A 22830-nucleotide genomic window follows, 5' to 3' on the forward strand; every position below is an offset into this window, starting at 1 on the left:
GGAGTGAGTGCTGAGGAAGGCCTTCACTCACCCCAGAGCACCCCGATGACCTTGCTCAGAGGTAGCCTAGGAAGATGGGTGAGGCCAGGTGGGATGGGAGGGCCGCTGCCCGCCATTCCCAGGCTCCCCAGCGGGGCTGCATTCAATCTCCTGGGACGGTGGGGAGGTTAATGACTCGTTATCCCAGTCATTAGTCACCTCACCAAGGCACTTGATTCCCCGCAGGACGGGTGCCACATGCTGCTGCTCTGGCCATTCAGTGCTGCTCCTCTCCTGCCCTGGATGAGAAGTGCAACCCTAGACAATAGTCACCACCTCCCTTCAGGCACCGACTTGTAGCTGCAGGAGCCCCAGGACCTAGAGATTGGGGCAAAATGGTCTCTTGCCTGGACCCCACCCCCAGGGCCACCAAGACCTCCAGGGACCAAGGGGACTCGCTATGGGAAGGAGTATGTGGACACTTAAGCAAAGATTCTACCACATGCCCCCCACACACATCAGATGTGTAGATATATGTTTCTGCATGCACCTGTGAACATAGATATACGAGGGGAGACCCAAAAATACCCAGAACTTATTTATAAAACATTGTGTGTTTATTTTTACATGTTTAAACTTCAGTCACCTTCAAAGTACACTCCATTTAATGCAATACTCCTATTGAGATGTTTTTTCCACTGCTCAAAGGAGTTTTTGAACTCATCAATTTTGATGGCTCCTAGTGCTCAGGGTCTCTTGAGGCAAGATGGCGTGAGTAGGGGGGGTAGGATATTGGGGTTATGCTGTTTTTGGTCAAAAACTGCTGAACACTCAGCACAGTGTGGGCAGGCGCGCTCGTAAATCACCCATCATGAAATGGGCAAACACATTGAAAGAGTCTTCAAAAAATTCACTTAAGCGAATGCAGCCTCTCACAACAACGCCAGGTGGCCCACTGATGTGAATGGGTTCCTAGAACATTCACCTAGTGGGAAAAGCTTGTACTACAAAGTACCCGCCCCCCAGAAGATAATTCTGGGGTTGTTTTTTTTTTTGGTCCCCCCTCGTGTGCACATGTGTGAGGTGCTCCAGGGCTGAGAAGGGAAGAGCTCTAGCAGGAAGCACTCAGGAGAGGGAAGGTCCTGCCTTGTTTCCCTTCCCCTGGATGCTCTCACTGTGCTGGCCAGTCTCCTGGGACTCTCCAACTTTTTGACTTCAGTACAAGAGAGGGCCAAACAAAACTCTTTTACCGACAGCAGTAACTACCTTTTACTTACTAAAAATGAAGACGAAAAACGGGCGAGAACTTCTGTTTTCAGCAGTTATGTCCTAAGTCGGTGTTTCCTATTCTAACAATACTAGTCACAATAGATGAGAGGCTTCATTTTCCCTGTTTCTAAAAGAACAGCATCTCCACCCAGCTCTGCGATATTCTCCCTGACAGTGAGAGGTCTTGCAAGACCCCAGCCCTTACAGGTTAGCTGTAGAACAGTCTGGACAATAAAGGGTGAGGAGTCAGGAACCGACAGGGATCAAGTGTCCCCTGCGTGCAGGACCATGTTGATCTCATGCAACATTTCATACCAGTCCTTAGAAGTATTCCCCATTTTACAGATAATAAAACAGACACTCAGAGCATTAAGTCACACAAGTTTTTGAGAGAAAGTGTGAGTGGCCGCAACAGCTTCAGACCCTGTTAGTCTGACTCCCCGCCTCCAGCACAGCACTGTTTTCAGTCGTGTGAAAAGAGCACCTGTGGCGTGAAGGAAGCACCTTCTCCCACCTGCGCCACCCTGCCCTCTGAACGCATCTGGAGACGATGAAAGAAGCTCAGGCCAGGGTTTGGGGCCCTGGGTCCTAGTCCCAACTCTGCCACTATGTTTCGGTGATCAAATAAATGCCTTCCCCTTTCTGCGCTTTTTTTCCCTGCACTCTTGTAAAGCAGTTCACTTGGCCTCATTAACGGCCAAGCCCCTTCTCTGCACGCCCCACACACACACTAGTATTTTTAGATTCTATACATGGCCAGGGTAACTCCCCACTCACCCCCATGAAGCCCTTCTTTCCTTCCTGCGGAGTCTGTCCACAGTAAGCGGTGTCCAGACAGAGAGAGGAAGCCCAGCCCCTGACAATATGAATGAATGAAGGGAGGCCCTCCCTCCATGGGAGATAGAAATCTCTCACTCTCAGCTGCTGGGCTCATCAATAATTCAGGGGCCGCTGTCAGATCTGATCTCTGCAATGGCTTCATCAATATTTCTGCTCCTTCTCCAGAGCCCGTTTCTTAGCAACCACATCATCCATGCTCTCCAGGAGGGCGGCTGGGCTGTGTGCTCCCTGGGCCCCCAGTCCAGTAAGTGGGCAGGGGGTGGAGTCACCCATGCCATCTGGAACTGGCGGCTTCGGTCCTCGTGGCCTCAGGGGCAATGCTGCATACGGGCCGTGTGCGCACCAGGCGAGGGAGATGAATGGCATGGCACAGCAGAGCCTCTACAGGTCCATCCAGGGCTGGAGCAGATGGATAGGGAGGGGAATTTTAGAAGGAGGTCGGTATGCGTTGCTGGCCTGGCTAAAACGGATACCCCACCCCATCGTCCTAGCATGGGTCAGGCCTGCCCTTGCCCCTCTGCCCTCCCTAGTGTGGGGAAGAGGAGTGTTCTCCCTTCTTCCCCTTGCCTGGGCTCAAGTTCTGGTTCCTTCTGTGGCCCAGGTGCAGTGGAGGCTTGCCTCCTGCATCAGCTGAGACGCCGTGCCGCCGGCTTTCTGCGCAGTGACAAGGTAGCAGCTCTGTTCACCAAGGTGGGGAAGACGTTCCCAGTAGCTGGGGAGATTTGCCACAAGGTACAGGAGCTACAGCAACAAGTAGAGGGCAGGTGAGCCCTGGGCCTGACCCTCCCACCCCTCCCTTCTGCCCTTACCATTTGGCATTTGCTACCCGCAGGTTGGCTTCCTGGGCTTGTTTCTTTCAGGGCCTTTCAGGACCAGCCTAAGGGTGGGCTTTGGCCCCTTTAAGGCACGAGGCCCTATCCCCCTGCCTTCAGCACCCCCATCCTACTCCTCTGGGTTCTCGTCTTATGGCACCAAACTCCACTCCCAGTGCCACTAGTCTGGGGCTCAGCCCTGGGCTCCTTCACTCCTAAAGCCCAACCCTCTTTGCAGGAAACCCTTGGTGAGTAACCAGGAAGCCCTGCGGAGACAGGGCTCTGCCAGTGGGAAGGCCCCGGCCCTCAGCCCACAGGCCCTGAAACACATATGGGTACGCACAGCGCTCATCGAGAAGGTGCTGGACAGGGTCGTGCAGTACCTGGTGGAGAACTGCAGGTGAATGCCCCGTCCTGGGGCCCACCTCCTGAACATTCCTTCAGCCCCACCCCTCGGCGTGCCCGCTGTCCAGCACAGGCTGCAGGCGTGCCCACTCTCCCTGTCGCTCCCCAGAAGCATAGACCGCACCAGGCACCCCACCAAGCTCCATTCTTACGGGTTTATTTCTTCTTGGTGACCGATGAGAATTTGGTCTCTGTGGGAACGTCCCTACCGGGTGAGCTCGACTGCACTGGGATGAGGCCGGGAGCCCCAGCAGTGCCCCTGTCTGTCTCTCCCACTGGCAGCAAGTACTATGAGAAGGAGGCGTTACTGGCAGACCCTGTGTTTGGTCCCATCTTGGCCTGTCTTCTAGGTGAGCCTAAGAGTGGAGAGGCCTCTGCTGGGCCAGTGGGGACTTAGGGGCAGGTGTGGGGGACCCCATCTGAGTGGCTGTCCCTGTCTCCACAGTGGGACCCTGTGCCTTGGAGTACACCAAACTCAAGACAGCCGACCACTACTGGACGGACCCTTCTGCTGATGAGCTGGTCCAGAGGCACCGAATCCGGGGTCCCTTTAACCGCCAGGACTCCCCTGCGAAGCGCCCAGCCCTAGGAGTAGGCATCCCTCGCCCCACCCCGTGTGTTCGTCCAAGTTACGCCCATGGGCCCGTAGGGAGGAGCAGCTGGCCTCTGTGCTCCCTGCTGACGCAGGCTGGGCCTTGGAGATGCCCCAAGGTAGTGGCCACCCAGGAGAGCCTCTTTCCACACTGGCACCTAACGCCAAGAACACGTAAATGCCAGGAGCACACCACTGGTTCGTGGCTGGAGAGCAGAGGGTGGCTGAGAGCAAACTAGGGGCGGGAAAGACCCCCAGGGTCATTTAGAGAGGGTCTGCATGGAAGTTTAGTGTCCTCAGCCTCCCAGGCTGATTTCCCAGGGCTGGGGCTGAGCTGGGGCTTTGTGCAGATCCGGAAGCGGCACTCAAGCGGCAGCACCTCGGAGGACAGGCTAGCTGCCTGCGCCCGCGAGTACGTGGAGTCCCTGCACCAGAACTCCAGGACGCGGCTGCTCTATGGCAAGAACAACGTGCTGGTGCAGCCGGTAGGAATGCCTGGGGCCCACCCCTTACCTCCCTCCTCCAAAGGCCCCAGGACTGGAATCTTCCAGCCACATTTATCCCTTTCCTAAGGGGCTTGACCAGAGGGAAGCCTTGGGATAAGGGCCTCACCCCTACTGCGCTGTTTCACACCCAGTCATGAACTTGCAGGAGCCAGAAATGGCATCTGCTCTGGCGAACTGAGAACCGAGCCATCCAGGGACAGGAATGGCAGCCAGCAGGCAGGGGGAACGCCCAGCTTGGGTATGGCTGGCCCAGCACACACTTGGCATCCAGGAGACTGACAGGGCAGAGCCCATGGCACCAGGCCAGCCAGGAAGAGGATCTGCCCACATCCACGTGTAGCTTGTGTTCGGCCCTGCCTCCGCCTGGCCCCCACTCCAGGGCCCCGGGATTGGACTAGCTTGGCCTCCCGCACTCCCACCTGCAGCTCATTTCCCATAGGCCATCCCTGGGAGCCTCCCAGCCCCTCATCCCTGTCTTCTGGTGTGTCTCCCCCCTGTAGAAGGAGGACATGGAAGCTGTCCCTGGCTACCTCTCCCTGCACCAGTCTGCAGAGAGCCTAACTCTGAAGTGGACTCCCAACCAGCTCATGAACGGGACTCTGGGGGACTCCGAGCTGGAAAAGAGGTGGGGACCTTGGGACTCACTCGCAGGAGGCAGGGAAGGGAGTGAGAGGTTGGGACCAGGCAGGGGGATGGGAAGGCCCAGTCTGCTCCAGGAGGCAGGCCTCGCACCGCATCCGATGCCAAGAATTGCAGAGAGAGGCCGCCTGGAATTATTCCCAAGCTCTCTAAGATCCAGCCAGGCCTGGGCATTAAGAGGGTTGCCTGAGCCAAGTTCTAGGCATCTGAGACCGCTAGGCTCTGTGCCATGAGGGCAGCACGGAGCCCAGAGGGACACGGCTGGCTGAGGTCACTTCTTGGCTATGGTCGTCCTGTCTTCAGGGTGGTTTCATGGGTGTTGGGGCCAGGAGATGAGGATGGCAGGATGGCTGGTCTTGGGACACAGCGACACCAATCTGGTTTCTTTTCAGCGTTTACTGGGACTATGCCCTGGTTGTGCCCTTCAGTCAGATTGTCTGCATCCACTGCCACCAGCAAAGTGAGCCTCCCTTGTCCTGGGCGCTGGGATGAGGGAGGAGAGACAGCCATCTCCTGGCCACCCACCGCGCATGGCCCATTGGGTGTCTTGCCCCGCTTTCGTCATCCCCACACTCCGGCCGCACTGTCCTCCTACGGAGCCTGGGGGCCTGGCCGACTGGGCTGCGGTGATGGCCGGGAGGTCTTGGAGGCCCCGCTCCACTCACCCTTGTTCAACCCCCCTGCCCCCAGAGAACGGTGGCACGCTCGTACTGGTGAGCCAGGATGGCATCCAGAGGCCACCGCTGCACTTCCCACAGGGAGGCCACCTGCTGTCCTTTTTGTCCTGCCTGGAGAATGGTCTTCTGCCTCGAGGGCAGCTAGAGCCCCCGCTCTGGACCCAGCAGGGGAAGGTACCTCGGGGCTTGGGAGGCTGTGGGCGGAGGGATGTGTGAGGTGGGTTCTCTGCCCACCTCCCTTCCTTTCCCCACACGGAGGTCTTAGGAGCAGCCTCGGGTGGGACCCTGGAATGGGCCCTGCCCTGCACAGACTAACGGCCCACCTCTTCCTCCCCAGGGGAAGGTGTTCCCCAAGCTACGGAAACGCGGCAGCACGCGGCCCGCAGATGCGGAGGAGATGGGCACAGGGTGGGCCACCGACTACGTGTTCCGCATCGTTTACCCTGGTCACAGGCACGAGCACAGTGAGTGTCCCACACTGCTTCTGCGGAGGAGGGCGGTGCTCGGGGAGGCGGGTAGCACAGCCTCCCCCGGGAGGGGCAGCCGGCAAGGTCCATGACCAGCCCAGGTTAAGGCCAGCGGTTCAGGACGCTGCCTCTCATTGGACCTTTTTCCTACAGATCAGCCCCCCGAGAATCTGCTTCTCTTCTACCTGTTCTCTTTCCCTTCCCTTGTCACCCCAAGCCTCTTGATAGAGATCCAGGCATCTCTATGCAGTATTCTCTTGGTCATCCTTTTGCGCCCTGTCCCGGGGGGTAAAAATGTGGCGAGACTAGAATAAGAAGGCAGAGGACTCTCCATTTCGCCTTGGTCCCGTGCCTGCCCTCCGCGAGGTGGCCTGGGTGCGGGATCAGTGCTCCTTTTTGGATGGTGCAAATTGTTCACTGACTCCACTGGAGCCAGAACCCCCCTGGAAGCCAGCTACTGATGAGAGGGGCCGAGGCTGGAATAGGGGGTGCACCTGAAAAGGGTGGGACTTTCAGCTCGGGGCAGGACGGGGGTGGGGCTGGAAGGTGGCTTGGTGCTCATGGGTCCTGTCCCACCTGGACATACACCTCTGGGCCCTAATAGGTATCCAGCAGCGCCAGAGTCCCTTTTCTGGGCAGAGCGCTCTGCTCCCCACAGGCTTCTCCAGGCCAGACTCACTGATCTTGGGAAGAAGGTCAGGGAATGTGCCAGCGCAGATCATTTGCCAGCCGGACCACCTGCTCCCTAAATTTCCTAACTTGTGCCAATTAGTTGTCGACAGGTTGTCTCTGTATTAACAGATTTCCCAGACTGCAAACACACATCCAGAGCACAAGTAGTCCCAACAGGCTTGGAGGGCACAAGATGTGGGGAATCCCCCTCCCCTCCCTGACGTGCCTGACTAAGAGACACATCTTCTGCCGGACATGTTTGCAAGCCTGGCATTTAATCACGGGCCATTGCTCGGCTTAGATTATTCAGCTTGCACTTCTTCTCTTCAAGCCTTGGTAGTTCCCACTTCTGGTCACTTCACTTCAAGATCCACTTCCCTGGAGGGCAAGCTGGGGCTCCAAGGAGCCGAAACCCAGTGGGGTGACTCAGGCTCCTCGAGAGCAGCTCTGGAAAACCCTTGGAGGAGCAGGTTGGATTTATAGTGTGAAAAGGGGGATTTGGGGTAATCCTCGCGTTTGGCCCAGCCTGACCGTGACGCGAGCTGAAGGATGACAAGGATCCATCTGCCCCCAGTAGGGCCCAGCCTGAGCCAGGGCTGGGGCGCTCCTGAGCAGCCAGCCTGTCCCAGCTGGTCCCCGTCTTTCACTACCCTGGATCCCCCTCAGCTCTGTCTTCTCTGCTCTTTCTAGAGAGGGCCTTCTCCAAAGAGTGGGGCTCTGCAGCTGCCGCCGCCCCCACACTTCCTTCCATACTCTGCTTAGTAAATCATCAAAAGACTGTCAGGTCCCCTCTTCCCCTCTTCCATGCAATGCAGGCTCATAGTGACCCAGGCTCCACTCTGCTCCGCATGAGGACGGAGTCCTGTCTCTCCTGCCCCAGGACCAGGGTCCTTATGCTCTGCCTCTCTCGCTGTTCTCTTTGAGCAGTCACTATTAACTACCACCACCTAGCGGCCAGCCGCGCGGCCTCGGTGGACGATGATGAGGAAGAGGAGGATAAACTACACGCGATGCTCTCAATGATCTGCTCGCGGAACCTCACAGCTCCCAATCCGATGAAAGGTTTTTATCCCTCCCCTTCTCCCTGACCTTCCCTGTCCCTCTGCCCCCCCTTCCTGGGCCCACCTGCCACCCACTGCAGGGGCTCGAACGGCAGTGTTGGCATTATGGGACTTGTATCCAGGGTGGTTCCCTTCCATCAAGAGGCAGGTCGGGGAGGGCGGAAGGAGGCGCTGGCAAGAAGAGCGGATGGGACAAAATGCAGTTGGCCCTGGGTTCCCCACTGAGTCTGTAAGGAGAGGGAAGAGACCCACCAGGTGGGAAGGTCTGATGGTCTGGCTGCCCCTGGGAAATCCTGAACGGCAGTTTGAGCCCTTTTCATTCCTGGGCGTCATGCGGGCAAACCCAAGACAGTGTCTGTTTCTCTCCTGTTGGCGGGGCAGACCCGCCTCTGGGCCCTGCGCCTCTGACTCCTGACTCAACGGAAACAGGACAGAAGTGCCAGGCCCCTCCTGGGCAGGGGTAGGGGCCGAACAGCTCATGCAGGCAGGAGTCACCCGTGGGTCAGGTGAGGGGTTGGGGCCACCACGGAGGGAGACCCAGGGCTCAGTTTACCCAGCAGGCCTGGGTGCCCCAGCAGGCACTGCCTGGTGCTTCAGTATGAAATCTAGAAATACCTGCCAGGGATATGGCAGGGGAACTCTGCCCTCACAGAGCTTGGAGCACACAGACGCAGAGGCCCTTCGTGGTGAATGGCGCAGCCCAGCGCCCACGGCCACTCTGTCCACCTGAGCACAGAGCTAGGTTGGTGGAGAGGGGCTCCCCTGTCTGGAGTGTGATCAGCCAGGGAACCGCAAGGCCTAGGCTGGGGTGCTCAAGGGACAGCGGTTATGAAGGGCCAGCTCTCTCGGAGTTTAGGGGAATTTCCCCATTCCCATGCCACAGAATTAATGTTTTTCCCTTTTCCCTGCCCCTACAGAGAGTGTCTAAGGACATATGACACACCCCTTATGCTTTACAAAGTTCTGCCAAAGAGCCCGGTTCCTTAGCCCAGCCACCAAGCTGGTACTGAGCCTCCCTCTCCCTGGGCGACCAAATCCGTGGCCTGGAACACGCCTAGCCCACCCTCAGCACAACCCTGCCAGCCGCCCCCTTACTCCCCACACGCCCGCTGCCGTGACTGCCCTCCGTCCAGCCATCCCAGTCGGACACGCAGGCCAGCCCGGGTGGGAACGTGGGGAACCTCACTTGATGTTTATCACCTGCACACGGCCTACCACCTGGTTCCTTGCAAGCCTGGGCTTGGGGCTGATGCTTGTTACAGGTTAGCTGACTTTAGGCAATGTGGAAAAGCTGAGCTAGGAGGGCCTGGGCTGACCCTTCTTACCCCCACTCTCTGTTAGTCAGGCTACAGGCTGGGGGGCTCCTGCCGAGCCCCTGTCTTGCAAGACTGGATGATAGGAAGACCCTCCCTGACCAGTCTTCATACTGAGGCCTCCAGGGTCAGAGAAACCTCCAGGCCCACAGGGTGCAGAGGCCTCAGGGCTTGTCCCGGAATTCTCTTGGGGAACTCGGGGGCCAGACCTACCCAGTGTGCTAACATGCAGCCCCTGGGACTCCAAACCTCGGGAAAGGGGAGGGGGCACGAGAGCAGAATCAGCAGGTGGTTGGGGGAGATGGTGTGAGCGCCCCCACCTCCACTCCAGTCCATAATGACAACACTGTTGAGTCCGTCCTGCTAGCCGTTGCTTTTCAGGCCTGCAACATGCTTGACTTGTGCATGTGAATCAAGTGGCGGGTGTCCAGACTCTCCTCTCCCTCCCTCTCCCCTTCTCCTGCTGCCTCCCACAGAGCAGAGATGCTGTTCACTCTAATTCTGCTCCAGGCCACGCACCTTTCACTCGGAGTCTTAGGGGCTGTGGGGTTCAACCACCCTGATTGTTTTGCTTTAAACTTTCCTCAAGCTCGGAGGAGAGAGTCAGAGTCAAAGCTGACCCAGCAGAGCCCCCATCCAGCCTGCTGCCCCTTGCCCAGCCCAGAGCTCCAGCTGTCTGCACTGGGTTAATTCAGACATGCAGTGTTCCATGCTGGCTGGTTCAGCTCCTTCCTGGAGAATTAAGGTGAAGAGCATTGAACCAGGAGACTTGCCTTGGCTGAGCCCTGCTTTCTGGGCCTGAGCTCGTTTCCCTGTTGCCCCCCTTGCCTGCCCGCCTGCTGCCTGCTGCCTGCCTGGCTGAGCCCGCTCCCATCTCAGCTCCTCTCCAGACTGGCCTCTCTCCTGCCTGCTGCCGGGGCACGAGCTGGGCTCCTGCCCCACCCCACCTGCATTTGTCCTCCCCTCTCCCCTGAGTCTTTGGCATGGCTTGCAACGCCTCATTCCCAGAGCCGCAGCCCCTCCACAACGGAGTATGTTCCCTTAATTTGCCTCCTGGTGGAGCTGAAGGGCCAGATTGCCACAAACATTTCACTGTGGGTCTTGGAAGAGATTCCCAGCCAAAACTGGGCAGCCCCTGAAGGGACTGGAGGGGGCTCAGCTCAGCCCTTCCCACCAAGCCACACCCAGAGCTGAAGCCTGCCTCCCTCTGAAAGCAGACCTAGGTCTGCCCAGACGCAGCAGGCCAGGGCCAGGGCCAGGGCCCGGGCCCGGGCTGCAATTCACAGGGAGAAACACTGCTTGAAAGGTGTCCTCACCACACACACACACAGCTCTCTCTTTCCCTGTTCTCTTCGCTGTTCTCACTCTTCTCTGTTCTCTCCCTCCCTCCTAGCATCATTTCCTCGTCCTTTCACTTCCTGCCCTCACTTTGCTTCATCTCTGTGGCTCACTGAACCTTCCGGGGTGCGCCCTGAGCAGTGCACTGCCCGACTCGGGCCCTAGGAGCTCTGAGTGGGCATGAGCTCTGATTCAGACCAGCTGTGCTGGCTCAGGAGGCTCCACCCATCATACTTCTGGTGTAGATGTGTCCAAGGAGCCGTTTTCTGAGGCTGCACCTGGGGACACTCTTCTGGATTGTTGGTGGAATGGTGTGCCCAGCCACCCACCCTCATCCCAGGGGTGGCCTGGCCACCCTGGGAAATTTGCCCTTGCGGTCAGCTCGCTTGTGTGTTTGCAGGGGCCGCCGTGCTGAGTACAGCCAGGCTAGGCAAGGGCGGGAATCCAGGAAGGACCACGGGAACGGGCAGCAGGGGCACCTGGCCTGGGCACGGAGCCCTGACCCTCGTCAGCCTCTGGCCGCCAGGCCTAGAACCCTCAGGGGTCCTCAGGGGCTTGGATTGATGGAGTTTCTCAGCACAGGGAGGGGTGCAGTGTTCCAGGCCCAGGCGTCTTCCCGTGCCTCTCCGAGTGCGTCCAAGAGGACCAGGCTGAGTCATCGAAGGCCACGCTAGCTGGTAGCATTGTAGGGAGCTCAGACTTTTGTTGTTCCTTCTCTTGCTTTCTCTTTCCTCTAGAAAAGCAAGTGTTTTCCATCACTGATAGCAAGATGGAGAGAGCAAACACAATCATCCAAACTCAGTCAAAGTGTTCTCGCACGTGCAGAGAAGTCACGTGAAGGCTGGGACGTGTCGGGCGCCTCCCTCTCACCATTGCCACCTCTGGGCTCGGACCCTGGCAGGCGCCACCCTTGTGGCTCTCCCCCAGTGGGTGGCTTCATGCTGCAGCTCTGGGCACAGAGGTGGGCATGTTGCAGGGTGGCTGGGGCAGAAGGCCTGCCAGACCCTGACCTGTCCCCCCTCCTGTCCTCAGATGCTGGTGACATGATCGAGATGCAGGGCTTTGGGCCCAGCCTTCCGACCTGGCACCCAGAACCCCTGTGTAGCCAGGGCTCCTCCTGTCTCTCCTGCTCCACTGGCAGCTCGCCATATGCAACTCCCAGCCACTGCAGCTGTGTCCCCGACCGGTGAGTGGGCGGGGAGGACCTCTGCGCGAGGGTGCCCATCCTTCTGTATGTGCCAGTCTGTGTCACTTGCCTGACATGGTGGCCTCAAGTTGGTCAGACCTGGGTGTGAATTTCATTTCTGTTCCCATGTGACTTCGCCAAGTTACTGAGTCTCTATGAACCTCTACATTTCTGAGCCTCAGTTTCCTCATCTCTAAAATGGGGCTCATACCACCTGCTTCCTAATGTTCTTACGAGGACTAAATGAGGTACATAACCCACATGAGTACCCAGAGCTGTTCCTGGCACGTAGTAGGTGCTCAGTCCTTGTGAGCTCCCCTTCCCAGTGTGGTCACAGATCCCATCATCAGCGTGTATGTCCGAGGACACACGGCAGCCGTGTGGCTGGCTGCATGCGCTGAGAACGGCACGGGAAGGGTGTTTTGTGAGGACCATGAGCCGGCGCTGATGCTTTGCCAGCTGTCTGCCCTGGCCTGTTACTCCTGGTGACCCTGAGGTGGTTCTCTCCATTTTTCACTTGAGGAAACCAAAATTTAGTGACATGAGGTGGTTGGTGCCCAAGGTCCCTGGGTGGTTGGTGGCCAGGCTGGACCTCCAGCAGCTCTACCCGGGTGGCTGGCAGCCACGGGGAGCCCCCTGGCATGCTACTGAGCTGCGGGCCTGCTCCCCGCACCACCCAGAGCGCCTTACCTGCCCCCCAAGGTCCTTGCTTCTTAACCCCTCCCGCCGGAGGAGGCACAGCCCCCTGAGCCAGGCCGCTTCCACAGGTTGCCCCTCAGGCTACTGTGTGAGAGCATGAAGAGGCAGATCGTGTCGCGGGCCTTCTACGGCTGTGAGTGTGGGGCACTGAGGGGCCACGGGAGGCAGGGGCAGCGGGAGGCGCCATGGTCACGGCCTCCTGGCTCCCCCTTCCCCCCAGGGCTGGCCTACTGCCGCCACCTGTCCACCGTGCGGACCCACCTGTCAGCGCTGGTGCATCACAGCGTCATCTCGCCTTCCCGGCCCCCGGGGGCCTCGGGGGGCCTCACCAAGGATGTGTGGAGCAAGTATCAGAAGGACGAGAAGGTACACACTGTGGGGGGGTCAGGGCCAGGGGCCGGGACGGGGGGCTGGGGCGGGCAGTGGTGAATGCACAGCAGTCTGCTCTGGGGGCAGCTTTCTCGGGCCAGCTGGGCGTTCAGGTAAAATGTGGTCGTGGTCCGGGTTGACATGCCAGGACTGATGGCCTCAGAGTGGCCTGGATCATGGGAGACTCTCAGCTGGGGCTGCGGGTTTCCACGGGAAGAGCAGTGGACGTGGAGTTCATTCTGCTTCCACGCGACCCCACAACCTGGGGCGGACCTCTGCGTCCTCCTGGCTTCATTTCCACTCTGCGAGGGGTGGGGGGTTGAAGTAGGTCTCATCCAGCTGTAATGTGGGCGGGGAGGATGTGACTGCCCAGAGCAGGGTTTCCTTGGGCTTCAGCAGAGTGACCGAATCGCCGTTCCCAGCCCCAGCTCTCCATGGGACAGGTTCACCCCGGGGGCCGCAGGGACTGCGGGGACTGCACAGTCTTTACTCCCTGGGTCCCTTAGAACTACAAGGAGCTGGAGCTGCTGCGGCAAGTTTACTACGGAGGTGTGGAGCACGAGATCCGCAAGGACGTCTGGCCCTTTCTGCTTGGCCACTACAAGTTTGGCATGAGCAAGAAGGAGATGGAGCAGGTAAGGGGGGCCGTTCCCCTGCAGATGGGGAGATGGGGAGTCGGGCCAAGGGACCCAAGGAAAGAGGCCTCAGAAGGCTCAGCCTCTGCAAACATGGCAGAGGAAGATGTTAGCAGAGAAAGATGTCCTTGCAGCTAGGCCCAAGCCTAGTTTTTTGTTTGTTTTTCTGAGAGAGAGAGAGAATGCACAACATCGATATGTTGTTCCAATGACTGATGCATTCATTGGTTGATTCTTCTATTGTGCCCTCACCGGGGATGGAACCCCCAACCATGGCATATTGGGGTGACACTCCAACCAACCGAGCTATCCGGCCAGGGCCCCAAGCCTAGCCTTTAGCTGTCCCAGCCCCTGCAAAGGAGGGCCTGGGGCACCCCTCCCCCATGGCCATGGTGTGGTCCTAGTACAGGTGGACGCAGTGGTGGCAGCAAGGTACCAGCGAGTACTGGCGGAGTGGAAGGCCTGCGAGGTGGTGGTGAGGCAGCGGGAGCGGGAGGCTCACCCAGCCACACTCACCAAGTTCTCCTCAGGCAGCAGCATCGACAGCCACGTGCAGCGCCTCATCCACCGAGATTCCACCATTAGCAATGACGTGAGCCAGACGGGACCTAGGGGTGGCGGGGTGGGGCGCGAACCGCCAGCGTTTTGCCTGCAGGAGTCCTGAGCACCAGCCTGCCCTCTAGTACTCACTGGTGTTGGAGCCCTGGGAGAGTGGCTTCATGTGTCTGTGTCTCATTTTCTTTCACTGAAAGATAGGATGACTGTCCCCTGCCCCCCACTTCTCTGGGCGTTGCAAGAACAAAGTGAGATAGTGCATTGTGTTCTGTTTTAATGGACTAGCAGGGAAAGATGGATTTATGGGGGTTAGGGAAGGCCTCAAGCCTAAGAACAGGCAGCCCTGGGTTCTAGTCCCAGGCTGTCCGCGGGCAAGCTGTGGGACTTGTCTTCCCATCTCTGGGCCTCAGTGCCCCTCTCAGCTCTGCTCTCCTTTGACAGCACCGGCCGCACTGAGAGCAGCTGCTAGAGACCAGGGCAGCACAGAGTGGCGCTGTTGGTGTCCACTGGCAAGAGCTCCCCCCCTCTGGGGAGTCTGTCCTCACCGTGAGAACCGGCTGCAGAGCCAGCTCAGAGCCGGCCTGGGCCTTGTGACATCGCGCCTGCCATTAGGTGGACACGTCCCAAACTGTGGCTGCTGGGCACAACCGGAAGCGATGGGAGGCCTCCATTTTAAGGACACTCACTAACTAAAGCTTTTTCTTTAAAATTGCCATTTTAGATAATGTGTATTCTTGCTACTGCACTGAATCCTTACTAACATTAACAGAAAACTCAAGCCGGAGCAAAACTACCGAGGCGCACTCTCCTTTCCGTGTGCTTTGTTCCTAACCCCGCTGGCAAGCATATGCCTTCCCTCTGGCTTTGGCTTTTATGAAATCCTCAGCCTGTACCAGAGCCCCAGCCACTTGGCTCGCGGCAGCATTGCCCTCCCGGCCCTGCGCAGGGGCTCTGGGTGCCTCTGCCCCATGGCCTTACCTGAGACCACGCTTCTTGCCCAACGTGAAAACTCCTTTTAGCATCCCTTTCCCTACATAGTCCAAATAGAAAAAAAAAAATTAAAAACCAGTCTGCGTATGTCTCTCTTCTTTTCCCTGTGACTTGTCCATGGTGATGGTCTGTTTCCAATCAGCAACATATGTTTCCTTTCACTTCTTACCTCGCCTCAGCTTGTCTGAGGCTAATATAACTGACGAGGCAGTCCCTACAAGTCTCCTGCCTTGTTCCGAACAGTCAGCACTGAAAGGAAGGAAGAACTTGTCACTCGTCCAGCCTCCCGCCCCCAGGCTGCCGCATAGCCACGCCGAGTCGCGAGGGGGAAGCCCTCCTGGCAGGCGGCCTCGCCACCTCAGCCGTTTGCTGAGTGACCCAGCTCACACTGGCCATGGGTGCCACTGAGCATCCAGGCCTCGGGTTCCCCCTCCTCCCCACAGCAGCTACAGGAAGCCTGGAGTGTCTCACTTTTCATGTCCTAGGAAGAAGCCAGAGGAGGGGACTGGACAGGGCAGACATCCTGTTTGCCTGGAACCTGATTCCCCTCCGCCTGGTCAGCTGGGTCAGAAAGGGAGGCTTGGCACCCAGGGGAGGCAGTGCTGGAGGCCTTGGGGTGGGAGCAGGAGATGCGAAGAGAACTCTGCGCCTCTCATCCATTGTGACCCCAGGAAGGAGACACTGAGCTGAGGGAAGGTGCTGGAGTGCAGGTGTGAGCCCCACCGTCTGTTCTCCGCCCCCAGGTGTTTTTCTCTGTGGATGAGCCGGAGCCCCCGAAGCCCCCAGGCACTGAAGACTGCAGACCAGAGCCTGAGGAGGGCCCGGGAGCGGGGTCCCCGGGCGCCGTGGTGGTGGAGCAGCAGCAGTCAGTGGAGTTCGATTCTCCAGACTCAGGACTGCCTTCCTCCCGCAATTACTCCGTGGCCTCGGGCATCCAGTCGAGCATAGATGAGGGGCCGAGTGCGGGCTTCGAGGAGGACTGCGGTGGGGAGGAAGGCTCCGATGGGCCGGTACCCTCAGTCCACACTTTCTCCGAGCCCCAAGATCCCAGCCAGGAGGCGGCCTCGGAGGCAGGGGAGGAGCTCGCGGCCGTGTGCACCTCTGCCTACACTGTATGTGGCGGTTCCGCGGCGCTGCTCTCAGCCGGCCCAGAGCTGTCCTGCCGGCCCACGGCTTGGGTACAGGCTGGCGGGTGGAAGGAGGGGTGCTCTGACTGTCTTGGAGGGCCCCGAGCCCGTCTTTCAGCATCCCCAGAGGACTCTGTTCTCTCAGTCCCTTGGCATTCTTTGTGGGCATCGCCTCTCATCCCCAGCTCACCCCAGAGGGCCCCCCACTCTTTCAGATAGAACTCCTGGACACTGTGGCCTTAAATCTGCACCGCATTGACAAGGATGTGCAGCGATGCGACCGCAACTACTGGTACTTCACACCCCCCAACCTCGAGAGGCTCAGAGACATCATGTGCAGGTGCCATTGTAGGGCAGGGCTCAGGGCGGGAGGCAGGGACCCCGCTCTGGGAGAGGTTAGGTCTGTAGGCGCCCACTCCTCTCCCCAGCACCAGAGTCAGGCTGGACTCCCTTGGCCGGGAACACGTGCCCCCCACCCCACCCCTCCTCACTCTTGGAGGCCTTTCAAGGTCCAGCCGGGCCGGGCCGTGCTTCCCGAAGCCTTCTCTGATTCCTCTGCTCCGGGCCCCACCCCGCCCGCACTGCCTCTTTCCCCGAACCCCCGCGTGCCTTGCGGACAGGGGCAACGGGTTCTTCACCATTGTGCTCCCGGTGCCGCAGGGTCGCGGGAAGGCTGACTTCTGGGTAGTGGGCTGCTCTAGGGGCCGGCTCTCAAGTACCCCCGAGGGGAGGAGAGGATGATGGCACACGCCCACAGTGACCCTGTCCCTGGCATTTCAGCTACGTGTGGGAACACCTGGACATGGGCTATGTGCAGGGCATGTGTGATCTGCTGGCACCTCTGCTGGTCATCCTGGATAATGGTAAGAACTGGGGCTCGGGGAAGGGGGACCGCTCCCAAAACGGCGTCGGGGTTGGGCTCACAAAAGCTGGAGAAGAAAAGGGGACTGCTGGGTCTAGGCAGGTGGGCATATTAGCCAGCCCTGTCCTCTGGGCCACAGGACACCCCTGTGCCATGAGGGGCTGGGGCCTCCTGTCCTGTGGCCTCACTGCCGTGTCCCCTCAGATCAGCTGGCCTACAGCTGTTTCAGCCACCTTATGAAGAGGATGAGCCAGAACTTCCCCAACGGGGGTGCCATGGACACCCACTTTGCTAACATGCGCTCCCTCATCCAGGTAAGGCCTGTTGCCGCCCGTGGGCACGTGACCAGGCACTACTACACTTCTCCATCTTCCACAGGGAGGCCAGGGGGTGTTCCAAAATTCTCCTTTATGTATAAGCTTACTTTCTTTCATTTCAGAAACATTCTTTCTTCTAATTACAGTTGACATTCACAACCAGATGTTAATGTGGGCTCCTATTCCTGGCTCTGGGGCCCGGGGATGGGAGGAGCCCGCTGTGTGGTTGAGACCCCACCCTTCTCAAGGGGGAACCTTTGCAGCTGAACTCTATCCTTCTAGATTCTCAACCGGCACGTGTAGAAGCAAGGCCAGCCCTTCCCACCTCCCCTACTTCCTACCAGTCTCAATGTGGCTGTTTCTGTAAATCCTTAGTAAGAAGACCTCTGTTCAGTTAGTCTTCAGTTGGTTATTCGGGTTGATTGTCCTATAGCTTAGTTGTAATTCCAGTTTGTATCTGGGAGGAGGTGAGTGTAGCTTTCACCTACTTTGCTGCCATCTTGGATCCCCCTGAAATTCAATGTTACATTAGTTTCAGGTGTACAGCACAGCGGTTAACATTCCTAACTTAGGAGGTGAGGTGATCCCCCCGTAAGTCTAGTGCCCACCCAGCACCATACATAGTTACTGCAGTATCCCTGACTCTATTCCCTCTGCCGTACTTTACTTCCCGTGACTGTCGTGTAACTGCCAACCTGTACTTCTCAGTCCCTTCCCCTTTTTCACCCAGTCCCCCAAGCTCCCTCCTCTCTGGCAACCATGAGTTCGTTCTCTGTATCTGTGAGTTTATTTCTGAAAAACATTGCTTTCAATGTTATAAATTGAGGTGGAATGTCAGTATGTGATGCTTGTGCTCATGAAAGTTCTGGTGAACAGTACGGTTAATGATGCAATCAAACACTCAGAGAGTGGCGTACCTCCAACAAGAGTGCAACCCAGGGCGGCAGGCGGGGCCGCAGGGTGCAACCTCCAGGGGACAGGAGCAGGCTCACGCGCAACTACCAGGCGGGCACCACTGCGGAAGGGGCCTGGCGGGGGGTGGGGGCGGCAGGGACAGGCAACGTCGGGTCAGTCCTCCCTTTCTCCACTCACACAAGATCCTGGACTCAGAGCTGTTTGAACTGATGCATCAGAATGGAGACTACACCCACTTCTACTTCTGTTACCGCTGGTTCCTCCTGGATTTTAAGAGAGGTAAGAGGGAAATTGGATGGTGGGCCTGGGGACAGGGGCAGTAGGAGATCCTTTTTCCCCAGAGTCAGTGGTTCTGGACCCTAACTGAACTTTGGAACCACTTGGGGAACTTTCTAGAAACACCAGTGCCCTGGGTTCCACCCGGCCTCATACTAGTGTGGCTGGCTACCTGGGCATCAAGACTCTAAAAGCTCCTTAGATGAATCCAAAATGGAGACAGAGTGGAAAATCGCCCTCAAGCAATGCTTTTGGGAACGGTTTCCAAACCAAATCCACCCTGAGGACCAGGGTTTGGAGAACTAGAGCTGCTCTAGCTGAAGAGAGGGTGGCGTGGAGTCTGCAGGACCTCAGGGTGCGGGAATCACCACGAAGGACAGGGTCTTGGCCTGAGTCACGGAACCCTGTGCCCTTGGACAGAGCGCTGTGTAACGGAGAGCACCCCAGGACTTTGGCTGCTGGAGCTCCGTCTCCACACGTGCTCCATCGGAGGCCCGCGGGCAGCCAGCTCAGCCTTAGCCCCTTGCTGTCCCCAGAGCTGCTCTATGAAGATGTGTTTGCTGTGTGGGAGGTGATCTGGGCGGCCCAGCACATCTCATCGGAGCACTTCGTCCTGTTCATTGCCCTGGCCCTGGTGGAGGCCTACCGCGAGATTATCCGGGACAACAACATGGACTTCACTGACATCATCAAGTTCTTCAATGGTAGGAGTTTGTCCAGCCAGCCTGGCTGCCCCCAGCAGGGGCTTAGGAGCCTCCACTCCTGGCCTGGGCAGGGTTGGAGGGGCTCAGAAATACCAGCTTCCCCTTGAGCAGATGCCAGGAGTCCAGCCGGTGGGAATGGAGTGGGTGGGCTCCTCCCAGACTACCGCCTTCGCTCCGGCATTGCCACCGTTACCCATGTTCCCTACAGAACGAGCTGAGCATCACAATGCCCAGGAGATCCTGCAGATTGCCCGGGACCTCGTCCACAAGGTGCAGATGCTCATAGAGAACAAGTGAGGGCTGCAACCCAAGGCAGCAGCCGGTCGGAGTCTGGGCCCCGGGTCCTCCGGGTGCCCCGGGCCCCGCAGGGAGAGGTGCAGGGGCGTCACAGCAGAGACCGCCCCAGCTCTCAGCCAAGCCTGCCTGCCCGCCTGTGTTCCTAACAAAGTGCTTGTGAGCCTGGGACCTGACTCCGGGCAGTTATGGCCCCGCAGAGCAAGGCAGGGGCCAGGGGCCCTCAGGCCAGGGCCTGGGTCTGGGTGGGAAGGGGCGGCCTCAGGGAGCAGCTGACTTGGGGAACACCTACTCTGCTCCCTCTCAAACACGTGGAGGTAGCCCCACTGCCACTAGCAGCCTCAGCCTGGACTGCTCCCCATGTCCTCTCCTGGGTCAGCCTGGGGCCCTAGAGAGTGATCAGGGCTGCAGTTGCCTGGGCCCCTTCCGGTGAGGGTCCCGTGAAGCAAGGGGCCTCTGCTGTATTTCTCCTGAGAGTCCCTTTGCAGGCCCGGTGCGCGCGTGTGCACCCACCCCAGCTGGAGCAGCCAGAGTGGCTGCCAGTTGGGGCATGTTTCCTGGGCTGCCTTCAGGCCCTCCTCTGAGACGGGGGTAGTCAGACGCTGGGCCTGGGTGGGAGCAGCCCACCTCAGCAGCACTGCCACTGGCTTTGGCCACCTGAGGAGACCCCATGCACTCTCCCAGCTCATACAGTGCACCACGTGTATCTGTACGACCCTTCTCTTGCCACGTTGTCTTGCTTTATGCGTTAGATGCATCCCAGAAAACTGTATGAATGACACTTTGCCAGTGGAAGGGTCTGGAATGTGATGGGGGCACTCCCTCTAGAGGGGAACCCCAGCGTGATTCTTTAGGGAGGTGATCGTGTCGCAGCCTCCTTTCAAAGGGCCCCAAAACTTGGAGTCAGCCCATCGTCCCGGGCATCTGCTGAGCCCCTGAGGCTGGAGGGGAGGAGGTGCCTGGGTCTCCCTTGCTTGTCACGGGTGAGAGGCAAGGCTAGCTCTGCCTTCCCCAGGCTTCTCAGGGTGTCGAGAGGCATAAGGACCCAGAACCCCCTTGGAAGACCCTCACTCATTGGGCGGGGTGGGGGGCAGTCTGGCTACTCGCGCTGTCGTCCCCTCCCCGCCCTCCAACATGCAGCCCAGCTGGCCTTGCCCCAGGACCGGGAGGCCCCTCTGCCGCAGGGGCTGGGGCCTGCCCGGCAATTACTAAGGTCTGCAGACATGAAAAAGGGCCCAGAAGCCAGCCTTCTGCATCCGGCACAGCCTCCCAGCCTGCCCCTACCCCGGGCACTGCACGGCCTGTTTGGGGTCAGCCCGCTCCATGGCCCGCCCTTGTCCATGAGTCCTTGGCCTCCACCAAGCTCGGTGGCCATTGTGTGCCTGCCTTAGTGACTCAGTGGTTTTGTGAGGAGCAGAGTCTGTATGTGTTTTGGCTCGAAAACTATACTCTTCAGTGTGACAAACCAATAAACACAGCATTTGGCAATGCTTGAGGCTCTGGGGGCTGCTTGTGGGCTGGCACTGGACAGCTAGTGACTGTGTGCTGGGGAATTCTATAATCTCCACAATGGAGCAGGAAAGAACGCCAACCCCACAAAGGCAAGGATGGCGAAGAGAACCAAATTTTCCAAGAGAGTGGGACCTCGGCTACAGGCTGATTGGGGGCGGGGGGCGGGGGCGGGGATGATGAGCAGACCCCAGGCACTGAGAGAGCCCTGAGGGCCAGCAGTCCCTTCTCAAACCAACCAATGGCCTCCGCAGCCTCCGGATTGGTGTGGCCCTCCTGGACAGCTGCAGTGATAAACGAGAATCTACAAAGCCACCTGGCCGCTCAGGCCTTGGCCCCTGCCCACTGAGCGCTGCCTTTGAGACACCTGCTTCAGACTGGAGGTCCTGGATGGGGGGAGGTCATCCAGAGGAGTCAAACCTGCTGAGGCGTGGAAAGGGCCTGCCTGCCTTCCCCCACCTAAGAGGACCACTGCGCCGTCATCCATGGTCCCAGGCCGCGGGCTCCCATTACCAGCATGTGGTCTGGTCTAGAAGGCACTGACACTCTGAGCTTTAAGGCCTGTTGTCAACTCACTCCTAGCCGCCCATGCAAGGAAACTGCGGACACGGAGCTCTGGGGCCAGGGAAGCTTATAAGCCCCACAAGGGAATACAGCCCCCCTCTCCACCCCAAAGTTGATCCTGTTGCTGCCTGTCGCAATCAGAATTTCCTCTGCTGTGACTCTGTCTGAAAGTTCACTGACGACCCCTGATAAATTAGCCTGGAAGTGACCTGGGTCCTTCACACTCACCCAGAAGTGCTGGCCCCGCATGGGCTTTTGGGACCAGAGGAAATCCCAAAATGATGGCGCGGCTGAAGGTAATGTGTATGTGGAGAGGAGGAGCAGGAAGTGTGATGAGGGCCTTTAAACCGCACCAGGGCCCTCCAACTCTGGAAGTAAGCCTCCCTCTCCCACAGAGCAGAGCCGGCGAATGGCATCTTACTTGGATTTTTGTTTCCCAGTGCCCTGGCTATTGACCCCTCTCTTGCCGGCTCCAGCTGAACTGGGGGGGTGGGGGTGCCTGTCCTTTTAAGTGCGGGGTGGGGAGTTTCTGCCTATCCTGATGGTACAGTGACAGCTCTCAGATGATACTGTGTTGTCACTACCAGGGGCAGTCTTCATCTTTGTCCCCAGTACCAGGTACAGTATCTCACACAAAGTGGGCACTCAGGAAATGCTAAGCCTAATGGTTGGCCCGATGGCCTTCTCTTATTGGAAGGCGCCCATTCTTCCCTGGCGCTACCAGCAGAGGGAGCCAGCATCTCACAAATGAAAGGGGCTGCCAGGATTGTGGGGCAATGTGGAGGGACACTGGGTCTGGCCTTTTGAAGCTGGCTTTTCTTCAAAGAATGGAACCCCAAGACATTAGTGGCCACTACTCTCCCCGCGAGGGATGACATCCCCACACTCACTCCAGGAAGAGAAACAGACAGTTCCCCAGCTGGGGCTGGGAGTGGGGCAGGTGCCAGGGAGTTACAAAAGGCAGGATGAGGCAGTCTGCCTGGTCCATAACTAGGCCCAGCTAATGGCTCTCTCACCTCTCCACTTATTCCTGAGAGCCTGCCAAACGGCTGGTTCCCCTAAACTAGAGGGAGAAGATGTAGTTACAGGGACAAAGGCTTTCCAGAGCCTGGTTTGCAGGCCCAGCTTAGACTGTGCCTTTGACCCTCTTCCTCTTCTTGTTCCTTTCCCTGAAAGGACAGCTTTATGGACTCTCCAGCTGACCTGTCTGAACCTCTACTCTACAAACACATGCCCTCTCAGGTATCTCACTTTCTGT

The 22830-nt window shown here is 58.4% G+C and overlaps 1 protein-coding gene across 2 annotated transcripts in view; it reads left to right on the forward strand.

Moving 5' to 3' along the window:
- SGSM2 (small G protein signaling modulator 2) overlaps window positions 1–19657 on the forward strand; it is a 33476-nt gene extending 13819 nt beyond the window's left edge. Inside the window, exons 3-24 of one of the 2 annotated variants that reach the window (XM_054572983.1) lie at window positions 2690–2852; window positions 3139–3300; window positions 3588–3655; window positions 3751–3896; window positions 4248–4382; window positions 4904–5028; window positions 5435–5502; window positions 5733–5893; window positions 6057–6183; window positions 7786–7920; window positions 11603–11756; window positions 12524–12588; window positions 12676–12821; window positions 13331–13459; window positions 13869–14051; window positions 15748–16116; window positions 16347–16471; window positions 16912–16994; window positions 17198–17307; window positions 18408–18504; window positions 19038–19205; window positions 19414–19657. In XM_054572983.1, the coding sequence (XP_054428958.1) occupies window positions 2690–2852; window positions 3139–3300; window positions 3588–3655; window positions 3751–3896; window positions 4248–4382; window positions 4904–5028; window positions 5435–5502; window positions 5733–5893; window positions 6057–6183; window positions 7786–7920; window positions 11603–11756; window positions 12524–12588; window positions 12676–12821; window positions 13331–13459; window positions 13869–14051; window positions 15748–16116; window positions 16347–16471; window positions 16912–16994; window positions 17198–17307; window positions 18408–18504; window positions 19038–19205; window positions 19414–19502 (3008 nt within the window). In that variant the 3' untranslated portion in view covers window positions 19503–19657. The remainder of the gene's footprint in view (window positions 1–2689; window positions 2853–3138; window positions 3301–3587; window positions 3656–3750; window positions 3897–4247; window positions 4383–4903; window positions 5029–5434; window positions 5503–5732; window positions 5894–6056; window positions 6184–7785; window positions 7921–11602; window positions 11757–12523; window positions 12589–12675; window positions 12822–13330; window positions 13460–13868; window positions 14052–15747; window positions 16117–16346; window positions 16472–16911; window positions 16995–17197; window positions 17308–18407; window positions 18505–19037; window positions 19206–19413) is intronic. The other variant, XM_054572984.1, reaches the window with a different exon arrangement.
- The last annotated feature ends 3173 nt before the right edge of the window (window positions 19658–22830 follow it).

This window comes from Pteronotus mesoamericanus, unplaced genomic scaffold (assembly GCF_021234165.1).
Source record: "Pteronotus mesoamericanus isolate MK-2021 breed Mesoamerican mustached bat unplaced genomic scaffold, CSHL_Meso_final contig_246, whole genome shotgun sequence".
Lineage (NCBI taxonomy): Eukaryota > Metazoa > Chordata > Mammalia > Chiroptera > Mormoopidae > Pteronotus > Pteronotus mesoamericanus.